The sequence below is a fragment of the Ursus americanus genome, chromosome X (assembly GCF_024610735.1).
Source record: "Ursus americanus isolate L20-20 chromosome X, mUrsAme1.1.p, whole genome shotgun sequence".
NCBI classification, from domain to species: domain Eukaryota; kingdom Metazoa; phylum Chordata; class Mammalia; order Carnivora; family Ursidae; genus Ursus; species Ursus americanus.
In genome coordinates, this window is record NC_142164.1 from 20,687,893 (window position 1) to 20,704,192 (window position 16,300).

The window sequence follows — 16,300 nt, forward strand, 5'->3', positions numbered from 1 at the left end:
CCATTCTCTTACTCACATTTCTGAACCTTTTTCTTTCTTGGTTGGTCTTCCAAACTATACCTTCTTTGTTAATCCTATATAAACTAATGGGAATGAAGTTGAGATGGCTGACATTTTACCTCCTAGATATTTTTCAGCTCTCACTCAATTAAAACCTTTTCACTGCTGTTGCTTTAAATAATTTAATGACTTATTGCTTGCCTAGTTAAATTTGTCTATGCGATTGTTCTGAGTTTGTCTCTTTTGGTGTAAGTGTCTAAAGATTAGGAACTTTATGTAATATCTACAGCAATTCACACAGTACAGTATATAGATAATATGCTTAAGTATTTTTGAGATGGAAGAATATCATAAAGTGGGCTTTTGAATATGCATGTTAAAATATTTCTTTCTTAAGGACTCTGTTAATATAACTTTAGTTTTCTTTCGTTTTCTTCCATTTCCTGTGTCAATTAAAAAAAGGAAGCAATAGAGGCCTTTAATGTTCCTGATAGTAACAAATTCATCTTTATGCTGAGTACCAGAGCTGGAGGTCTCGGAATTAACTTGGCAAGTGCTGATGTGGTTATACTATATGATTCAGACTGGAATCCACAGGTTGATCTACAAGCTATGGTTAGTAATCTTTAACGATGTCAGAAATTTATTTTATCTAGGAGTACTATTGTTATTTACGCAGCACAGATGTAACTTACGATAAAAGGGCAACAACAAGTTTTGGGAGGTTTTCTAGATGTTAAAATAGATTATCTTGGAAAACAAAGATGCTGTGCTAATTCCAAAAACAAAAAAGGAAACAAACACACACCCCAAACCCAACTACAGCATTTGTGTGTCTATTTTGGCATTTATCATGAAACAGAAATTTTTTTCCCACTCCTGAATATTGAAGAGGACATATACATAAGTCTTAATGAAAAGTGTTAAAAAGTTAATCTGTTAAAAAGTGAAAAAGTTAATTCTTCTGAACAACTAAATATATTAAAATCCTTAGCACTAAAATTGAGAGAGGTATGATTTCAACTTTTGTAATAAAACATTTGGGATGAGGAGGTAAAAAGGTTAACAGGAATATATTCCAGGAAAACATTTGATACCTAAGGACACCATTGGAAACTATCCTACTCTTTAAAAAAAAAAATTCAAGGGCTATTTCTTTTACTTGTTATCATGCTGTCATTTGCTGAATTAGAGCTACAACTTCTGTCAGTGTGACTCACATTTTAAGATAAAGAAATGTAATTTCAGAAGTACAAAGATGCAAAATAGCTATGCACTCAAAATCCCAATAAGTTATGGGATACTTTACTGTCTTTGGAAGCAATTAAAGTCAGATGTCAATGAGGCATAGCTGAGAAGTCCTTCCTTTTTTAAATTTTATATATTTATATTTATATTTTTTGGTGCTAAAACCCGGGAGTGAACTCCCCAACTTCCTTTTTTTTTTTTTAATAACAGAATTGAAACAAATTGACCATCCGGATGTTTTAATTTTTAAATTTTAAAAAGATTTATTTGTATTTTGAGAGAGAGAGAGAGAGCATGCGCCCACGTGTGTGCACATGCATGAGTGGGGGTAGGGGCAGAGGGAAAGAATCTTCTAGCAGACTCCCTGCTGAGCACACGGGGCTCAATCTCATGACCCATAAGATCATGACTTGAGTGGTCAGCAAGCTGACTGAACCAGCCAGGCGCCCCAGGACATTTTTAAATTGAAATGCTTTTTTATCATTATTTTAGCATGGTACTGAGCTACCTGTTTGATATGACCCAGTAGGAGTAAGCCCCAGTAAGTTACAGGGTTACTAAACTGAAAAACCTGTTGATAACACTTCATTTCCTTAAAATTGTTAGAGTATAGCTGATCTTTTATGATTTACTGATTTGAGTTTGAAATTTTAAAATTTGTGTAGGGGTGTTGCATTCTCAATCAGTGTGCTTTGTTGAAATTGTTACTGAGATCAAGTGTTTTTATATTTAGTTCAAGGACTGTTTCGAATCTTATTTCTTCGATTTGTTTTTCTCAACTGCCCTCCTCCCTTCACCTATTTGCTCTAGCAGCTTCTGTGTTTTAAAAACACTCCCCGTAGCTGTTTTTATATTATCAGAACTAGCCATCTGTCACCTTTACCAACTGTAAACTATAGGACTAATTCTAGACCACTATTATAGTAAGGATTTTAATATACCATTAATTTTTATTATCTGTTATTACACATCCCTGAATTGCCTCCATAAGCAGAAAGAACTGCTTGATTATGCAGACTTTTGCCACCGTAGCAACCCTTACTAACTACTTTCCCCCTCACAAAACTACTTGCTAGTGTGGAAGATGTTTGCATTTACTGGCTTAAAGTTGCTTAGTAAACTCCCTCTAGTCTTCATCTTAAAGGGGCTTTGGCTGTTGCTGTTCTAGAAATTTACTATTAATGGTATAGTATAATATTGGCAGATTTTTTTGGTCACAGGGACCTCTAGATATTCCTTTTTTTAAAGAAGATTTTATTTATTTGAGAGAGAGAGAGAGAGGGCACAAGCGGGGATGGGGTGCGAAGCAGAGGGAGAGGGAGAAGTAGACTCCCTGCTGAGCAAGGAGCCCAATGCAGGGCTCAGGGCTCGATCCCAGTACCCTGGGATCATGACATGAGCCGAAAGCAGATGCTTAACCGGCTGAGCCACCCAGATGCCCCAGAGATATTCTTAATGTTCATCATCCTCCTTTAAAAAGCAGCAGGTCTAGAGAGTTCAGAAACTAATTTTGTATTCAGAATTTTATAGCATATGGTGCTGTACTATATATTTTATCCAGAATACCCAATATCTTATATTAGGATTCTTTCTTCTAGGATCGAGCACATCGTATTGGTCAGAAGAAGCCAGTACGTGTGTTCCGTCTCATCACTGATAATACTGTTGAAGAAAGGATTGTAGAAAGAGCAGAGATAAAACTGAGACTCGACTCAATTGTTATACAACAGGGTACGGATACACGTAAACTTAATTAGGTGCTTTTTTCCCAAAAGCACATGTTATTTTCTTTAAAGGAGATTACTTTTATTTATTTTTTTAAAGACTTATTTATTTATTTTAGAGAGCACGGACATGTGCACGTGGGGTGGGAGGGGCAGAAGGAGAGGGAGACAAGTAGACTCCCTGCTGAGTGGGGAGCCAGATGTGGGGCTCCATCCCAGGACCCTGTGATCATGACCCGATCTGAAATCAAGAGTTGGACGCTTAACTGATTGAGCCACCCAGGCACCCCAAGGAGATTACTTTTAAAGTTGACTAAAATTCGCGAACTTACAGGAAAAAAGTCAATTTTTTAGAAAAGTGCTAATTTAAATCTATTTAATTTAAAGCCTCACATTCAATTTATTTTATAGATAGTTGAACATCACTAACTTATGGTTGAATGCCAGTGGCATGTCTTCTGAAGTAACCGATATTAGCAGTTAAAATGTCTAGTTAATTTTTTTTAAAGATTTAAGACTTTATTTATGAGAGCACGCGCGTGCGCGCGCGCGCACACACACACACACGCACACACACACGAGTGGGGCAGGGGAGGGGCAAAGGGAGAAGGAGAAACAGGGAGCCTGATGGATATGGGCCTCCATCCCAGGACTCTGGGATCATGACCTGAGCTGAAGGCAGACACTTAACTGACTGAGCCACCCAGGCACCCCTAAAAAATTTTTAAACACTAATATTAGAGATTGCCTGTTGATAGAAAGAAATTTGATCTGAAAAATGAAGTTTGAAAATGAAAAAAATGTTTCTGTTCTTCTGAGTTTTAACTGAATTTTACAGAAGGAAACTCATATTGAAATAGAAGGTATGGTAGAAGAAAAACTTGTAGGGTGGGAGGATGGGATAGCCCCGTGATGGGTATTAAGGAGGGCACATATTGCATGGAGCACTGGGTGTTATATGCAAACAATGAATCATGGAACACTACATCAAAAAAAAAAAAAAAGAAAAACTTGTAGGTGTGTTTGTTAATATAACTTTAAAGCTCACTAATTTTCTGTGCTTATAAAGCTTTACTTCGGTTAAATGTGGTAGTGTCTGATTAGAACTATTATGCTGTGCTTTCTCTGGAATATAATTGAATATACACAACTTTTATTTTTATTATTAGGAAGACTCATTGACCAACAGTCTAACAAGCTGGCAAAAGAGGAAATGTTGCAAATGATACGTCATGGAGCCACCCATGTTTTTGCTTCTAAAGAAAGTGAGCTGACAGATGAAGATATTACAACTCTTCTGGAAAGAGGGGAAAAGAAGGTTAGTTAAAATGGCATTTGTTTTCATGATGAATTGCTTTAAAATCAACATACTTCAGTATGCTTAATTGGATTTGTGTTGTTTCAAATGCATGTTTCAAATGACTTGTGTTCTAAGGATTTGTAGTTTTATATCCAGAGGTAGTTTAGGGTTTTTTAGTTTAATTTTTGGTAAGAAAGACTAAGAACTAGAGTTTAAAATTGAGTGACCTTATATCTGATGTTTATTGAAAATAATGTTGGTATTTACTTAAAAGCCAAATAAATTTCATGTTCAATCACATATATCAGGACTACTTTTTTGCAACCTTTTTCTTGCACTGGATTAGAAATTATCTACTGATACATTGCATTAAGTGAAAATCTTTTGTGAACATTTCATGAGATATTAAAGGATTATTTGTTAAAGTATAATAAACTCAGAATATTGCAATTTTGTATTGAATTTACTTTTTTTTAACAAATTATTTTGGGTAATTTCAAACATAAGTAAAAGTAGACAGAAATTATATGGCTACATCTTCAGGGATAAAAGATTTTAAAGAAATCCTAATTAAGAATACTTGAATAACCATTTAAATATTTAAAATACTTGGAGCAAGTTAAATTTATATTCATTTACTGTTAGCATTGCATTCTTACCTTGTAAATTAACAGATTGGATATTTCATGTTAAACCTGACTTTTGAAAAGATAGAGAGCCCACAGATTTTTATAAGTAATTCAGTGATAATTTTCTAATTTCAATGCATTGAACTGTAGACTGCAGAGATGAATGAACGCTTGCAGAAAATGGGAGAGTCTTCTCTGAGAAATTTTAGAATGGACACTGAACAAAGTTTGTACAAGTTTGAAGGAGAAGATTATAGAGAAAAACAGAAGGTAACTTTTTACCTCAGCCATCGGACTCTCAAATTAGCATTTCTCTCCATAACCATTATTAAAAAACACTGACGCTTGGCTGTCTCAGTCGGTAGAGCATGTGACTCTTGATCTTGGGGTTGTGAGTTCAAGCCCACGTTGGGTGTGGGGATTACTTAAAAAAATAAAATTAAAAAACCCCACTGCTGATGTAGGTCAGATCTCATGCAGTTGCTATCTTTAATAAATTTTGCTGGATGATGATGATGATTACCATCATTTTTGCTGCTGTTGCTGCTGCTACTATTGTTTTTGAGAAGCAGTATAGGATCGTGGTGGAATTCCTGGATTTTGAAGCTGAATTCCCAACTGTATCACTAATTAAGTGACTTTGGGTACTTATTTTTCTCCACTATCAAGTGGAGGGTATGGTAATATACTGCATGGACAGCAAAGGTCCTTTGAGGAAATGGGAGTTTTATTTAATTTGTTTGAAATTATGGCTATAATTAAAAATTCAAAATTTTGAAATGACTTTAGACTTTATTACAAAAAATAGTACAGAGTTCACATATATCTTTCATTAGCTTCCCCTAATGTTAACAATATGCATAATCTTAGTACATTTATCAAATTAACACATTTTCTCCCTAATGTTCTTTCCCTGTTCCAGGGGATACAATCCAGGATCTCATATTGCAATTTTAAAGAACAGCTTTATTTTTAAGAGCAGTTTTAGATTCACAACAAAATAAAGTGGAAAATATTGAGTTCCCATATTGTACCTTCCCCAAATAAACATAGCCTACTATGCTATCAGTATCCCACATCAGAGTGGTACATTTGTGACACTTGAACATACATTGACACATCATTATCATCCAAAGTCCATCTTTTATGTTAAGGTTCACTTTTGGTATTGTACATTCTGTGGGTTTCGATAAATGTGTAATGGCATGTATCCACCATTACAATATCATACAGAATAGTTTCACTGCCCTAAAAAGTCCTCTGTGCTCTGACTATTCATTCTCTCTCTATAGCCTCTGGCAACAATTAATCTTTGTACTATCTCCATAGTTTTGCTTTTTTCAGAATATCATATAGTTGGAATCATATAGTATGTAGCCTTTTCATAATGGCTTCTTTCACTTAGTTGTATGCATTTAAGGTACCTTTATGTTTTTTTCATGGCTTGATAGCTCATTTCTTTTTAGTGCTGAGTAATACTCCATTGTCTGGATGTATCACAATTTATTTATTCATTCATCTACTGAAGGACATCTTGGTTGTCTCCAAGTTTTGGCTGTTATGAATAAAGCTGTCATAAAAATCCACATGCAGGTTTTTGGGTAGATATAGATTTTCAACTCCTTTGGGTAGATGACAAGGAGCGTGATTGCTGGAGTGTATGATACACTTATGTTTAGTTTTGTAAGAAGCTGCCAACCCTTCTTCCAAAGTGGCCATACTATTTTGCATTCCCATGAGCAATGGATGAGAATTCCTATTGCTCCACATTCTCACTAGCATTTGGTGTCGTCAGTGTTCTGGATTTTGGCCATTCTAAAAGGTGTTTAGTGATATCTCATTCTGATTTGCATTTCACTGACTTAAAATGTTGAGCATCTTTTCATTTGCTTATTTCCATCTGTATGTCTTCTTTGGCGAGGCTTTTGCCCATTTTTAAAACCAGGTTGTTTTCTTATTGTTGAATTTTAAGAGTTCTTTGTATATTTTTTTATAAGATGCATTTTGCAAATATTTTCTGTTATTCTGTGACTTTTCTTCTCATTCTCTTGACCCACGTTGCATTTTTTTGCTGTGTCTCCTTAGCCTCTTTTAATCTGTGTTAGTTCTCAGTCTTCCTTTGTCTTTCATGATCTTTACACTTTTGAAGAGTATTGGTCAGTTCTATAGTTTGTCTCTCATTTTGGGTTTCTCTGACCTTGTCTCATGATTGGATTGAGATTATGTATTTTTTGGCAAGAATGCCATGGCAGGAATGTTAAGTCTTTAGAACATTTTACCAGGGAATATAAGATGTTGTTGTGTTGTATTACAGGAAATAGTAACCTTGATCACTTAGTTGAGGTGGTGTCTGCTGGGTTTCTTCACTGTAGACTTACCATTTTTCCCTTTGTACTTGACAGATATCTTGGGGAATATATTCCTCAAACATATACCCACTGATTCTAGCATGTATTGGTAGCTTTTGCCTGCAACAGTTATTATTGTGGTGTTTGCCTAAAAGTAATTTTGTATTTCTTTCATTCCACCTACATTTATTAACTGGGATTTTTCTGTAAGGAAGACCTGTCTCTTCTTTTCATTTATTTTGTACTCATTTATTTATATCAGCATGGACTTATGGATATTTATTTTATTTTTTGAGTTATAATACAATTTTATCATTGTTTTATTTGCTGAAATTGTTCTGTAAAGCTGTTATATTTTTAACTCACAGAAATGAATTTTGTTAAAATAAGAAAGCTTATTTTTGGATATTGATTTTACTGAAGAACGAGAGGTGAGCCATTTTAGTTTGCATCGCAACTAGTATACTGATAATGCTTTGTTGCTCTCATTATTTTTGGTAGTTTTTAGTGTCTTGACTTACATCTATCTGGTTGTTCTATCTATAACCTTAGACTGCTTACATTTTATTCTGATGAGATGAACATGATGACTTGCATGAATAAGGCAGAAATCGTTTTTGAGATCTTATTGTGTGATACGAATTTTTAAAATATTACGATTATTTCTGTGGGTTTATTGGTATTAAGAGTGTTTTATAAAGTGGAAAAATATTAAACAGTGAAGAGTCTAAATATCAGTGGAGCTTTTAATCTGCATTCTTAGAGTAAAATTGCATTTAGGAAAGTACTTGTCTATGTCTAATATAGCAGGTTTTCCTGTGCTTCCAATTCTAGCAAAATAATGTGCAAATATAGAGAAATTTTAGTAATAATTATGATTACTTCTATTTTTATGGTTGAATAACAAAATCAGATTTAAAAAATATTCTGACTTGACATTATCTTTTATTTCTGGCTTTTCATATTTTCTAGATAGGTTCTTAAAATAGGTTCAAATTATCTTTTGAAGAGAATTGAAAACCTACAAAAATGTTGTTTATACATAAATCATGGGAATTACACAATGAGGTAGATTTTCATATATGATTTGTTGAACCCACTGCATTACTTTACAACCATACCTGGTAATTTAAGTCATAATGACTGACATTGATCTTGAAAAAATTAACCTGAATTAGTTTGTATTAATGTACTCTTTTCTAAAACAAACTAATTCAGCATGATTTAGTGTTTTTGAAAGTTTGGGAATTGGCTGTTAATACTTATTCCAAATTTGAATACCTAGACCTGCATATAAGTATGGGTTAAATGGCCAACACATTACTTTTGACTAAGTTAACTTAAATTATTATTGATTTATTTTCATTCCAATTGGGACAAATAACATATTGGTTATTTATAAGGTATCTTTTCTATTACTGTCCTCTCACATTAATCCATTTGAGGGGGGAAAAACAAAACTACTTTCACTGCTTTCGGTATTTTTTATTTTATGTAAACTCACATTATACTGCCTATATGTCAAAGAGTCTTAGAGTTAAAAGATATCTTAAAGGTCATTTAGTCTAACCTTTTTGTAATTAAGAAATCCCATCTATAGCATGTAGGGTGGTTATCCAGCCTCTATTTCAATGTGGATATTGGGAATCTTACTCCTCTTGGGAGAGTTCATTTCACTGTTTTATATTTTTTGGTTCTCAGAAAACTTCTTATGTGACTTATAAGCTCCTTGATGGAAGAGATTATTTTATTCACCTTTGTATCCCTGACACTGACTTGTAAATAATACAGTAGGTACTTAAGACATATTTGTTAAATTATATCGAGCAGCAATCTACTTTCCACATTGGTTTTAACCGTATGGATCAACAGAGACTGTGTTCTTTTTTAGTCGATAGACTTTTACATGTGTGAATGGCACCATTATGTCAGTCTTTAGTCTTTACTTTGGACACTGAAAGTTTGTAGATCTCTAACCATCTTAGTCATCTTAGTTTATCATCCACTCTTAAATTATAATACTAATGTTGTAACTCCACCCTTAGATAAGATCAAATAGAGTGGGTTCATTAATTGTAGATTAATGGCCTGTTTTGTGCGCAGGTACTGGGATAGGCACTGTGAAATCAAGAAAAATACCCGAACTGGAAAACCATCCCTATAGACTCCAGAATTTTGTATTGTCAGTTTTGCCTATTGGCTTTTAAATTGTATTTTCTTTTTTTTTTTTTTAAAGATTTTATTTATTTGACAGAAAGAGACAGCCAGCGATAGAGGGAACACAAGCAGGGGGAATGGGAGAGGAGGAAGCAGGCTCATAGCAGAGGAGCCTAATGTGGGGCTCGACCCCAGAATGCTGGGATCACACCCTGAGCCGAAGGCAGACACTTAACCACTGCGCCACCCAGGCGCCCCTTAAATTGTATTTTCTAGCTGATATTGGGGTAGAGTTTTGTAATGTTACCTAATCATTGTTCACCCAACTTTGGGTGTTTAATAATAATTTAGGTTTAACTACTGGCAGTTTATTTAATGCCTTAACTTGCATGGTCACATTTAATCCTCAAGGTAGGTATGACTCTTCCCACTTCACAGAGGGAGGAATTAATTTTCCCCAAGTTATACGACTGGTACAGTGGCAGAACCTGGTTTCAAATTCAGGTCTTTTCTGATTCCACTGACTTTTCCCACAGCTACCTTACCAAGACCCTACTTCATTTAAAATTTCTCTTGATTTGAAGGTACATATACCTGTCATGTTGATATTCATCATTTACCCTTTTCAGCTACTTTCTAATTCATACACTTAACACAGTTACCAGAATCAATGTTAGTCTTCTATATTAGGTACTATTTATTTCGACATAGAATACTAACCAAATTGTGCAAACTCTTCTCAATTACTAAGGAAGAACTAAGTTTTTTAGTAACAACTAAACTTACTTACAAAAAAAAAAGGAAACAAAAGCATCCTTGCACCTAAACTTGGCATATAAAGTACAAGGGTTTGGAACTTGGGATGTATAATTGTGACTTCTAAAGCGCAAGTTCTGCTTCTTCCGAATGGCTTCAGTTTTCTCATGTTTCTGCAACATTGATGTGTTTGATTTTTATAAACATTTTGGAATAATTAAATTCATTGTTCTTATGTATAGCTTGGGATGGTGGAATGGATTGAACCTCCTAAACGAGAACGCAAAGCAAACTACGCAGTGGATGCCTACTTTAGAGAAGCTTTACGTGTCAGCGAGCCAAAGGTTCCAAAGGTAAAACATTATGAGGCCAGTTTTTATATCCGATAGCAGACTTCTCTTGTAACATGGTCTGTCATTTAGATTGACTTGTATCAGTGCAACATTATTGTCCTTAAAATATAACAGCAATGTAGAAAAGTTCTTGATATGGCCCCACCATATAAAGCAATTCTATTGTATTTATTTTTCTATATATAAAAGAAATAGTAAAAGAAGTATGTTCACTTCATATACTGAAAACAAATATATATGTAATGCATTTTCCCCCCATAGGCTCCAAGACCTCCAAAGCAGCCAAATGTTCAGGATTTTCAGTTTTTCCCACCACGTTTATTTGAGCTCCTGGAAAAGGAAATTCTTTATTATAGGAAGACAATAGGCTATAAGGTAATTTTTTAAGTTTTTATTTATTTGACTTATATTTTGTTTTTTTAAAGTTTTTAGATTAGTATAATGTACTCTTTTAAGCTAATATAATCTATTAAGCTAGACTGGAAAGCATTCCATTTTAATGTGAGAGAACATAAGAGTAAATCAAAGTAGTGGTATTTCTAACACCAAAGAGAAGGTTTAACTAGAAGTCAAACATCAAACTACCAAATCACCAGTAGGATCATCATGAAATGGGATTAATGGAGAATTATCCGATATTTCAAAAATAGTGATAATAACATTATTTTAATAATGCTAAATGTTTGAGTGGTGAAAGAATATGTAGAAAGAACAGTAGGCATATGGTTTTTTTTTTTAAAGATTTTACTTGACAGAGAGAGACACAGTGAGAGAGGGAACACAAGGAGGGGAAGTGGGAGAGGGAGAAGCAGGCTTCCCGCTGAGCAAGGAGCCCGATGTGGCAGATGCTTAACAACTGAGCCACCCAGGTGCCCCAACAATAAGCATATGATTAATTAGAAGTGAATATATGATAGATGATAGGAAGTTTTTAATCATTTTCCTTAATATGACCAAGGAACACTACTTTTGTACTTATTGTTCTTGGGTTGATGAAAGCCCTATTGGTAGTTATTTGATTGTTGCCAGTTAGGTGTTAAAGATAATGATAAATATGATGATGAATTCTCACATTTTAAAATGATCTTTTGGAAATCAAGATTCGTATTTATATAGGTAGATAGGAACTCATTTTTAGTGAGGGAAATGTTTGTTACCCTAAAGCTCTCACACTGAGAGATTAAGCATACCTAGTTATTTCTATTTGCTGAAACTGACTTTCCAGTGAGTGAAAACAGATGACCAAAGGTGTAAAATTCAGTAGTATAAGCAAAATTATAAAAATATTAATACTATTGTAATTTTATGAAATTTTCTGTTTTATGAGTTAGAAGTTATGTTTTAAAATTTATTTTGTGAACCTTTATCACAAGTGGAACTACGCCCAGTTATTTTGATTAGTAGCTGTAATGTGCCTAGAAAAGCACCATGTAGAGTGGATCTCTAGAGTGTTTGTCCTATTTGTCCAGAGTGAGAGCATTACCATTTGAAATGGAGCAAAAAAGGGATTGCTTGCTATTTATGTACCAAATTTCAATATATATAAACAGGAACAAGAAACTGATGTTGAATATAAGTAGTTAGTTATAATCTTGTTAGGGAAATATGATTACATTTGAATGTATTTAACCAACATGACTGGGTAAAACCTGTCTTAGGAAGTTGTCAAAGAGTAAAAGTACCATGACTGAACATTCAGACCAGGAATAAAATCAGTTTCAAAGAAAGTGAAAATGGTGATATACCAGAAGAAACAGGAAATTATAGATACAAAATAAAAATGAAGGTAGTAAAATTAATAGTTAGTAATATTTCATGAGGTAAACAAATACATGTATCTATTATCCCACATAAAGTTATAAAAATTTTGCTTTAGACCATTATTTTGTTACTTTTGTAGACTGTTATTAGTGAGACTTGAAAATTAATTGAAATGTTAAGCCCAGTTAGTAATTAACCAAATATCTGTGTAGAGCATTTTATAATTTATGAAATGCTTTATCACATACTTCATTTGATTTCTAACAGCCCTGTGACATAGATGTTATTATCACCTCCATATAAGAGGTGAGGAGACAGAAATTCAGAGAGGTTAAAAGACTTGTTCAAGGTCACATAGCTAACAGAGTTGCCAGGGGGTTACTGGTCTCCACCCCAGGTTCTCAGTGTTCAAATGCTATGCTCTTTCCACTCAGACATTCTGCGCTATTTCTGCATGTGACATAACCCTGCTGCTTTTTGCAGCCCTAAATAAGGACTGTGTTTATAGTGGTATGACATGTTGTTTGGGAGGTGAGCCAAGTGGTAGTCAAATAGCAACAATAAAAAAAAAATCCTCACTGCCAATATAACTGTTCATGCTCCTTCTTTGGAGATCCTGAGATTCTGTTCCCCGTGATAGTACAGCACCCACCACATCCTCGCCACAGCTCTAGTTTTAATGCAAGCAATGCCTTTCATTACAGGCAGTTTGTGGTTAGGGGTGAGGTCTCATAATCACAGTTGGATGGTGGCCAACTGGAAGAAGATGGAGGAGAGAGAAACCTTAGAAGAGGGAGGAATGAGGGGACAGCTGCAAAGGGTGACAAGGAGGCAGGTGGAAGAAGGGAGGACAGGGATGAATGAGGAGAGGGAAGACAGCATGGAATCCATGCTATGGTACCTTGCTCTTTTCTCTTCCTCACCTCCCAGAGATACATGACAGGAGAAGGAAGTATGAGTGAAAGGAGGGCTGTTTTTCACTTAATCCATACTTGCTAAGTACTCCTGTATCAGGTCCTAGGCCATTCCTTAGGTGATGAAGTAGTGAAGAAGAGAGACGAGGTCCCTCAGTGCATGGAACTTATGTTCTAATGGAAGAGACAGATACTAAGCTGATGCTACAGAGTAATGACATTATTTGTTTTCTGTGCTTACAGAGGGTGCTATGAGGCAGCATGGCAGTGCATATCTAATGTGGATTGGGAGATCAGGGAGATGGTCCCTAAGGAAGTGTTATTACATTGAGATCAGAGAGATGCACAGGAATTAGTCAAGGGAAGTGTGGGAGAGAAGAGCTCAGGCAGGGAAACCATAAGTACAGAGGTGTTGCAGTAGGAAGGACGATGGCCCCTTTGGAAACTGAAGGCAGGCCAGTGTTGGTAAGGAGGGAGAGGGGCAAGACGAATTTGGTGAGTGAGTAGAGTCAGATCATGTGGAGCGCTGAACATTAATTATAGGTCACATTAATTAGGTTGAATTTTACCTTTAGAGCAAAGGAAAAACACTGAGATGTTTTTAAGGCAGAGGGATGGGTGGTGGTAAATTACTAATAGCAGATACTTATTTACTCCTTGCTTGTGTTGTTTTCTGTTCTAAGTTCTTTCAAAAGATCAGCTCATTATCCTCATAACAGCCCTGAATCTACATCCCTGTTTTATAGATGGGGAAACTGAGGCACATAGAGGTCCAGTAATTTGCCCCAGGTCAAGCAACTTTTAAGTGGTAGAGTATGATCAGATTTACATTCTTAAAAGATCACTCTGGCTGCAATACAGAGAATGATGAATTTATCTACGGAAACCAGCCAGGAGGCTTGTTGAAGTGTGAAAAGATGAGAGAAGATGGTGGGGGTTTGCAGTATGGTGGTGTGGTGTTGATGGTGGAAGGAAAATCCATCCCCTACCACTCTACTAGCCTTGTGCTCTCTTTAGCCTCATTTTGGATTGCCTTTGTATCACCTTAAGACTTGCCTTGATCCTCCATATATATGCATATTTAGCTGAGGATTTTTGAGACAAGTAAGAGTTCATTCTGAATGTTGGCTGTTTTTGAACCTTGTCTCTTCCATTCTTTACCAGGGGATGCAGACCTGAGCTAAGGTGGGTCCTTTAATTAGGTAGGTGTTGTGTTTGAGTTCAGAGTATAGACAGATGAGTGTGGCATGCTAGTCATCTGCAAAAGCTGTTGTTGTTTTTTTCAGGGAAGATGTGATATTGATAACTAATACCCATCTTCTCGAAGATACCCAGCAGTGTTTTTTCTCCCCCTATAGCTCCAGAAAACTCACCAGAGTCACAAAGTGAGTGGAGCAATAGTTTATTCTCAGTTGAACAGAATTGCTACAGTGCAGTTACCTGGTGTTCTCTATGCATAGTTATGTTCTCAGAAAGGGACTTCTTTCCCCCCTTCTGCTTAAAGGATTGCTAACTCAAAAGAGAGAGGTGTAGTCTTATAGCTGGGGGTATTATGGTGCATGGTACTTTTCTGTCAACTTTGAGTCCCCATAGTCTTAGTCTGTAGTGATTTTAGGTGGTACCAGTAAGTGGCTCAGTACTTTTTTTTTTTTTAAAGATTTTATTTTCATTTATTTGAGAGAGAGAGAGAACATGCCAGCGCACACATGAGCCAGGGGGAGGGGCAAAGAGAGAGGGAGAAGCAGACTTCCGGCTGAGCAGGGAGCCTGACAAGGGGCTTGATCCCAGGACACCGAGATCATGACCTGAGCCAAAGGCAGATGCTTAACCAACTGAGCTGCCCAGGTACCCGGGGCTCCATACTTTGGAAGCAGTTGGTAAAGATCATTTTTCTCCAGAACCTGCTTATTTGCATTTTTATTTTATATTTTGATTCCCCCCCGCTGATATTTAGCACAACAAGGTCACAGCTATATTGCTCATGATAAGATCTGGAATTAAAGAGTTTTGTTTATTTGAGGCTGAGAAGTATTGTTTGTTTTGCCCTAACCACTTGGTGGATAGCAGTGCCTTATGTGTCAATTCTCCTTGCTCTCTAAGCTTTGACCTTGTTGCAAGTTAGACACATTCAGAAGCTTGATTGCTCTTGCAACTTAAAGGAGTTACTTAATGTATTTAATCACTGTGTTCCCTGAAATCTTTCTATTGGAAGAGGATGATTTAATTGAAATTTCAATTGCAGAACTAAAAAAATCCAGAGGATCTAGAAATTCCATGGAGTCTAAGACTTGGAGTGAAAGACTTTTGCCATATTTGAAGCTGAAGAAAGCTGTAGAATATTCTTACATTTATCTTCAATAAAAAATTCTTTAGGGACAGATATAAACATATGACAAATGGACGAAGTTCCATAATCTTTGTGAGTTTTGGTAATGTGTTTGCAGTGGCGGAACAGTACAGTGTGCGGATTTCAGTTTGCGTGCCACTACATTTAATTCATTTTTCCATGTTTCTATGAAACGCTTGCTAAAACTTGTTCTAGCCAAGGCCAAAATTTTCTTCTCACTTTTCCATGGAACATAGCTCTTAATTGCAAATTCCTTAGTGTCTGACTAGAAATCCAAGTAATCATTGAGATGTTTCCTTTTGAAAGATAACTGATTAAACTGTGGCTGTATTAAGTGTTATTGGGGGCCATCAGAAAGACATACAGTATGAATACTTGGGATAGCTTCTAGGTATCGCTTAAGTATTGTTGGTCTATAATTTGTCTACTTAATTCTTACATAACACTTTGAAATCACTCCAGGAAGTTTAATGCTGATAAGAACCTCATTAAGTAAAAAATGAATAGCTTTTAAAAATGGTAAATATTAAGGAGTTCTTTTTCTTGTGGGAGGAGATATAGGAATGCAGGAATTTTGAGTCATTTCTAATTCTGTTATGTATTTGAATTAAAATAATAAACATAACATTGATGAAGTCATTCTAAAGTTTTGCTGTATTAAAAATATGAGCAGTGGATCTGGAAGAAGTAGTCTGCCATGGAGCCTAAAATCTAATGGTATAATGTAAGGTTATGATTTTGTTTTTCTTAAATTCAAGGGGGA

At 35.4% G+C, this 16,300-nt stretch overlaps 1 protein-coding gene across 10 annotated transcripts in view; it reads left to right on the top strand.

Moving 5' to 3' along the window:
- Positions 1-16,300, top strand: part of SMARCA1 (SNF2 related chromatin remodeling ATPase 1) — a 734,807-nt gene that overhangs the window by 29,282 nt on the left and 689,225 nt on the right. For 9 of the 10 annotated variants that reach the window (XR_015723364.1, XR_006777961.2, XM_087859788.1 and 6 more), the window contains 6 exons: positions 463-615; positions 2,847-2,979; positions 4,142-4,290; positions 5,052-5,171; positions 10,405-10,515; positions 10,777-10,890. Coding sequence is in view for 8 of the 10 variants with exons in the window: in XM_087859788.1 (XP_087715914.1) it covers positions 463-615; positions 2,847-2,979; positions 4,142-4,290; positions 5,052-5,171; positions 10,405-10,515; positions 10,777-10,890 (780 nt within the window). In the remaining 2 variants the exon portion in view is untranslated. The remainder of the gene's footprint in view (positions 1-462; positions 616-2,846; positions 2,980-4,141; positions 4,291-5,051; positions 5,172-10,404; positions 10,516-10,776; positions 10,891-16,300) is intronic. The other variant, XM_045788732.2, reaches the window with a different exon arrangement.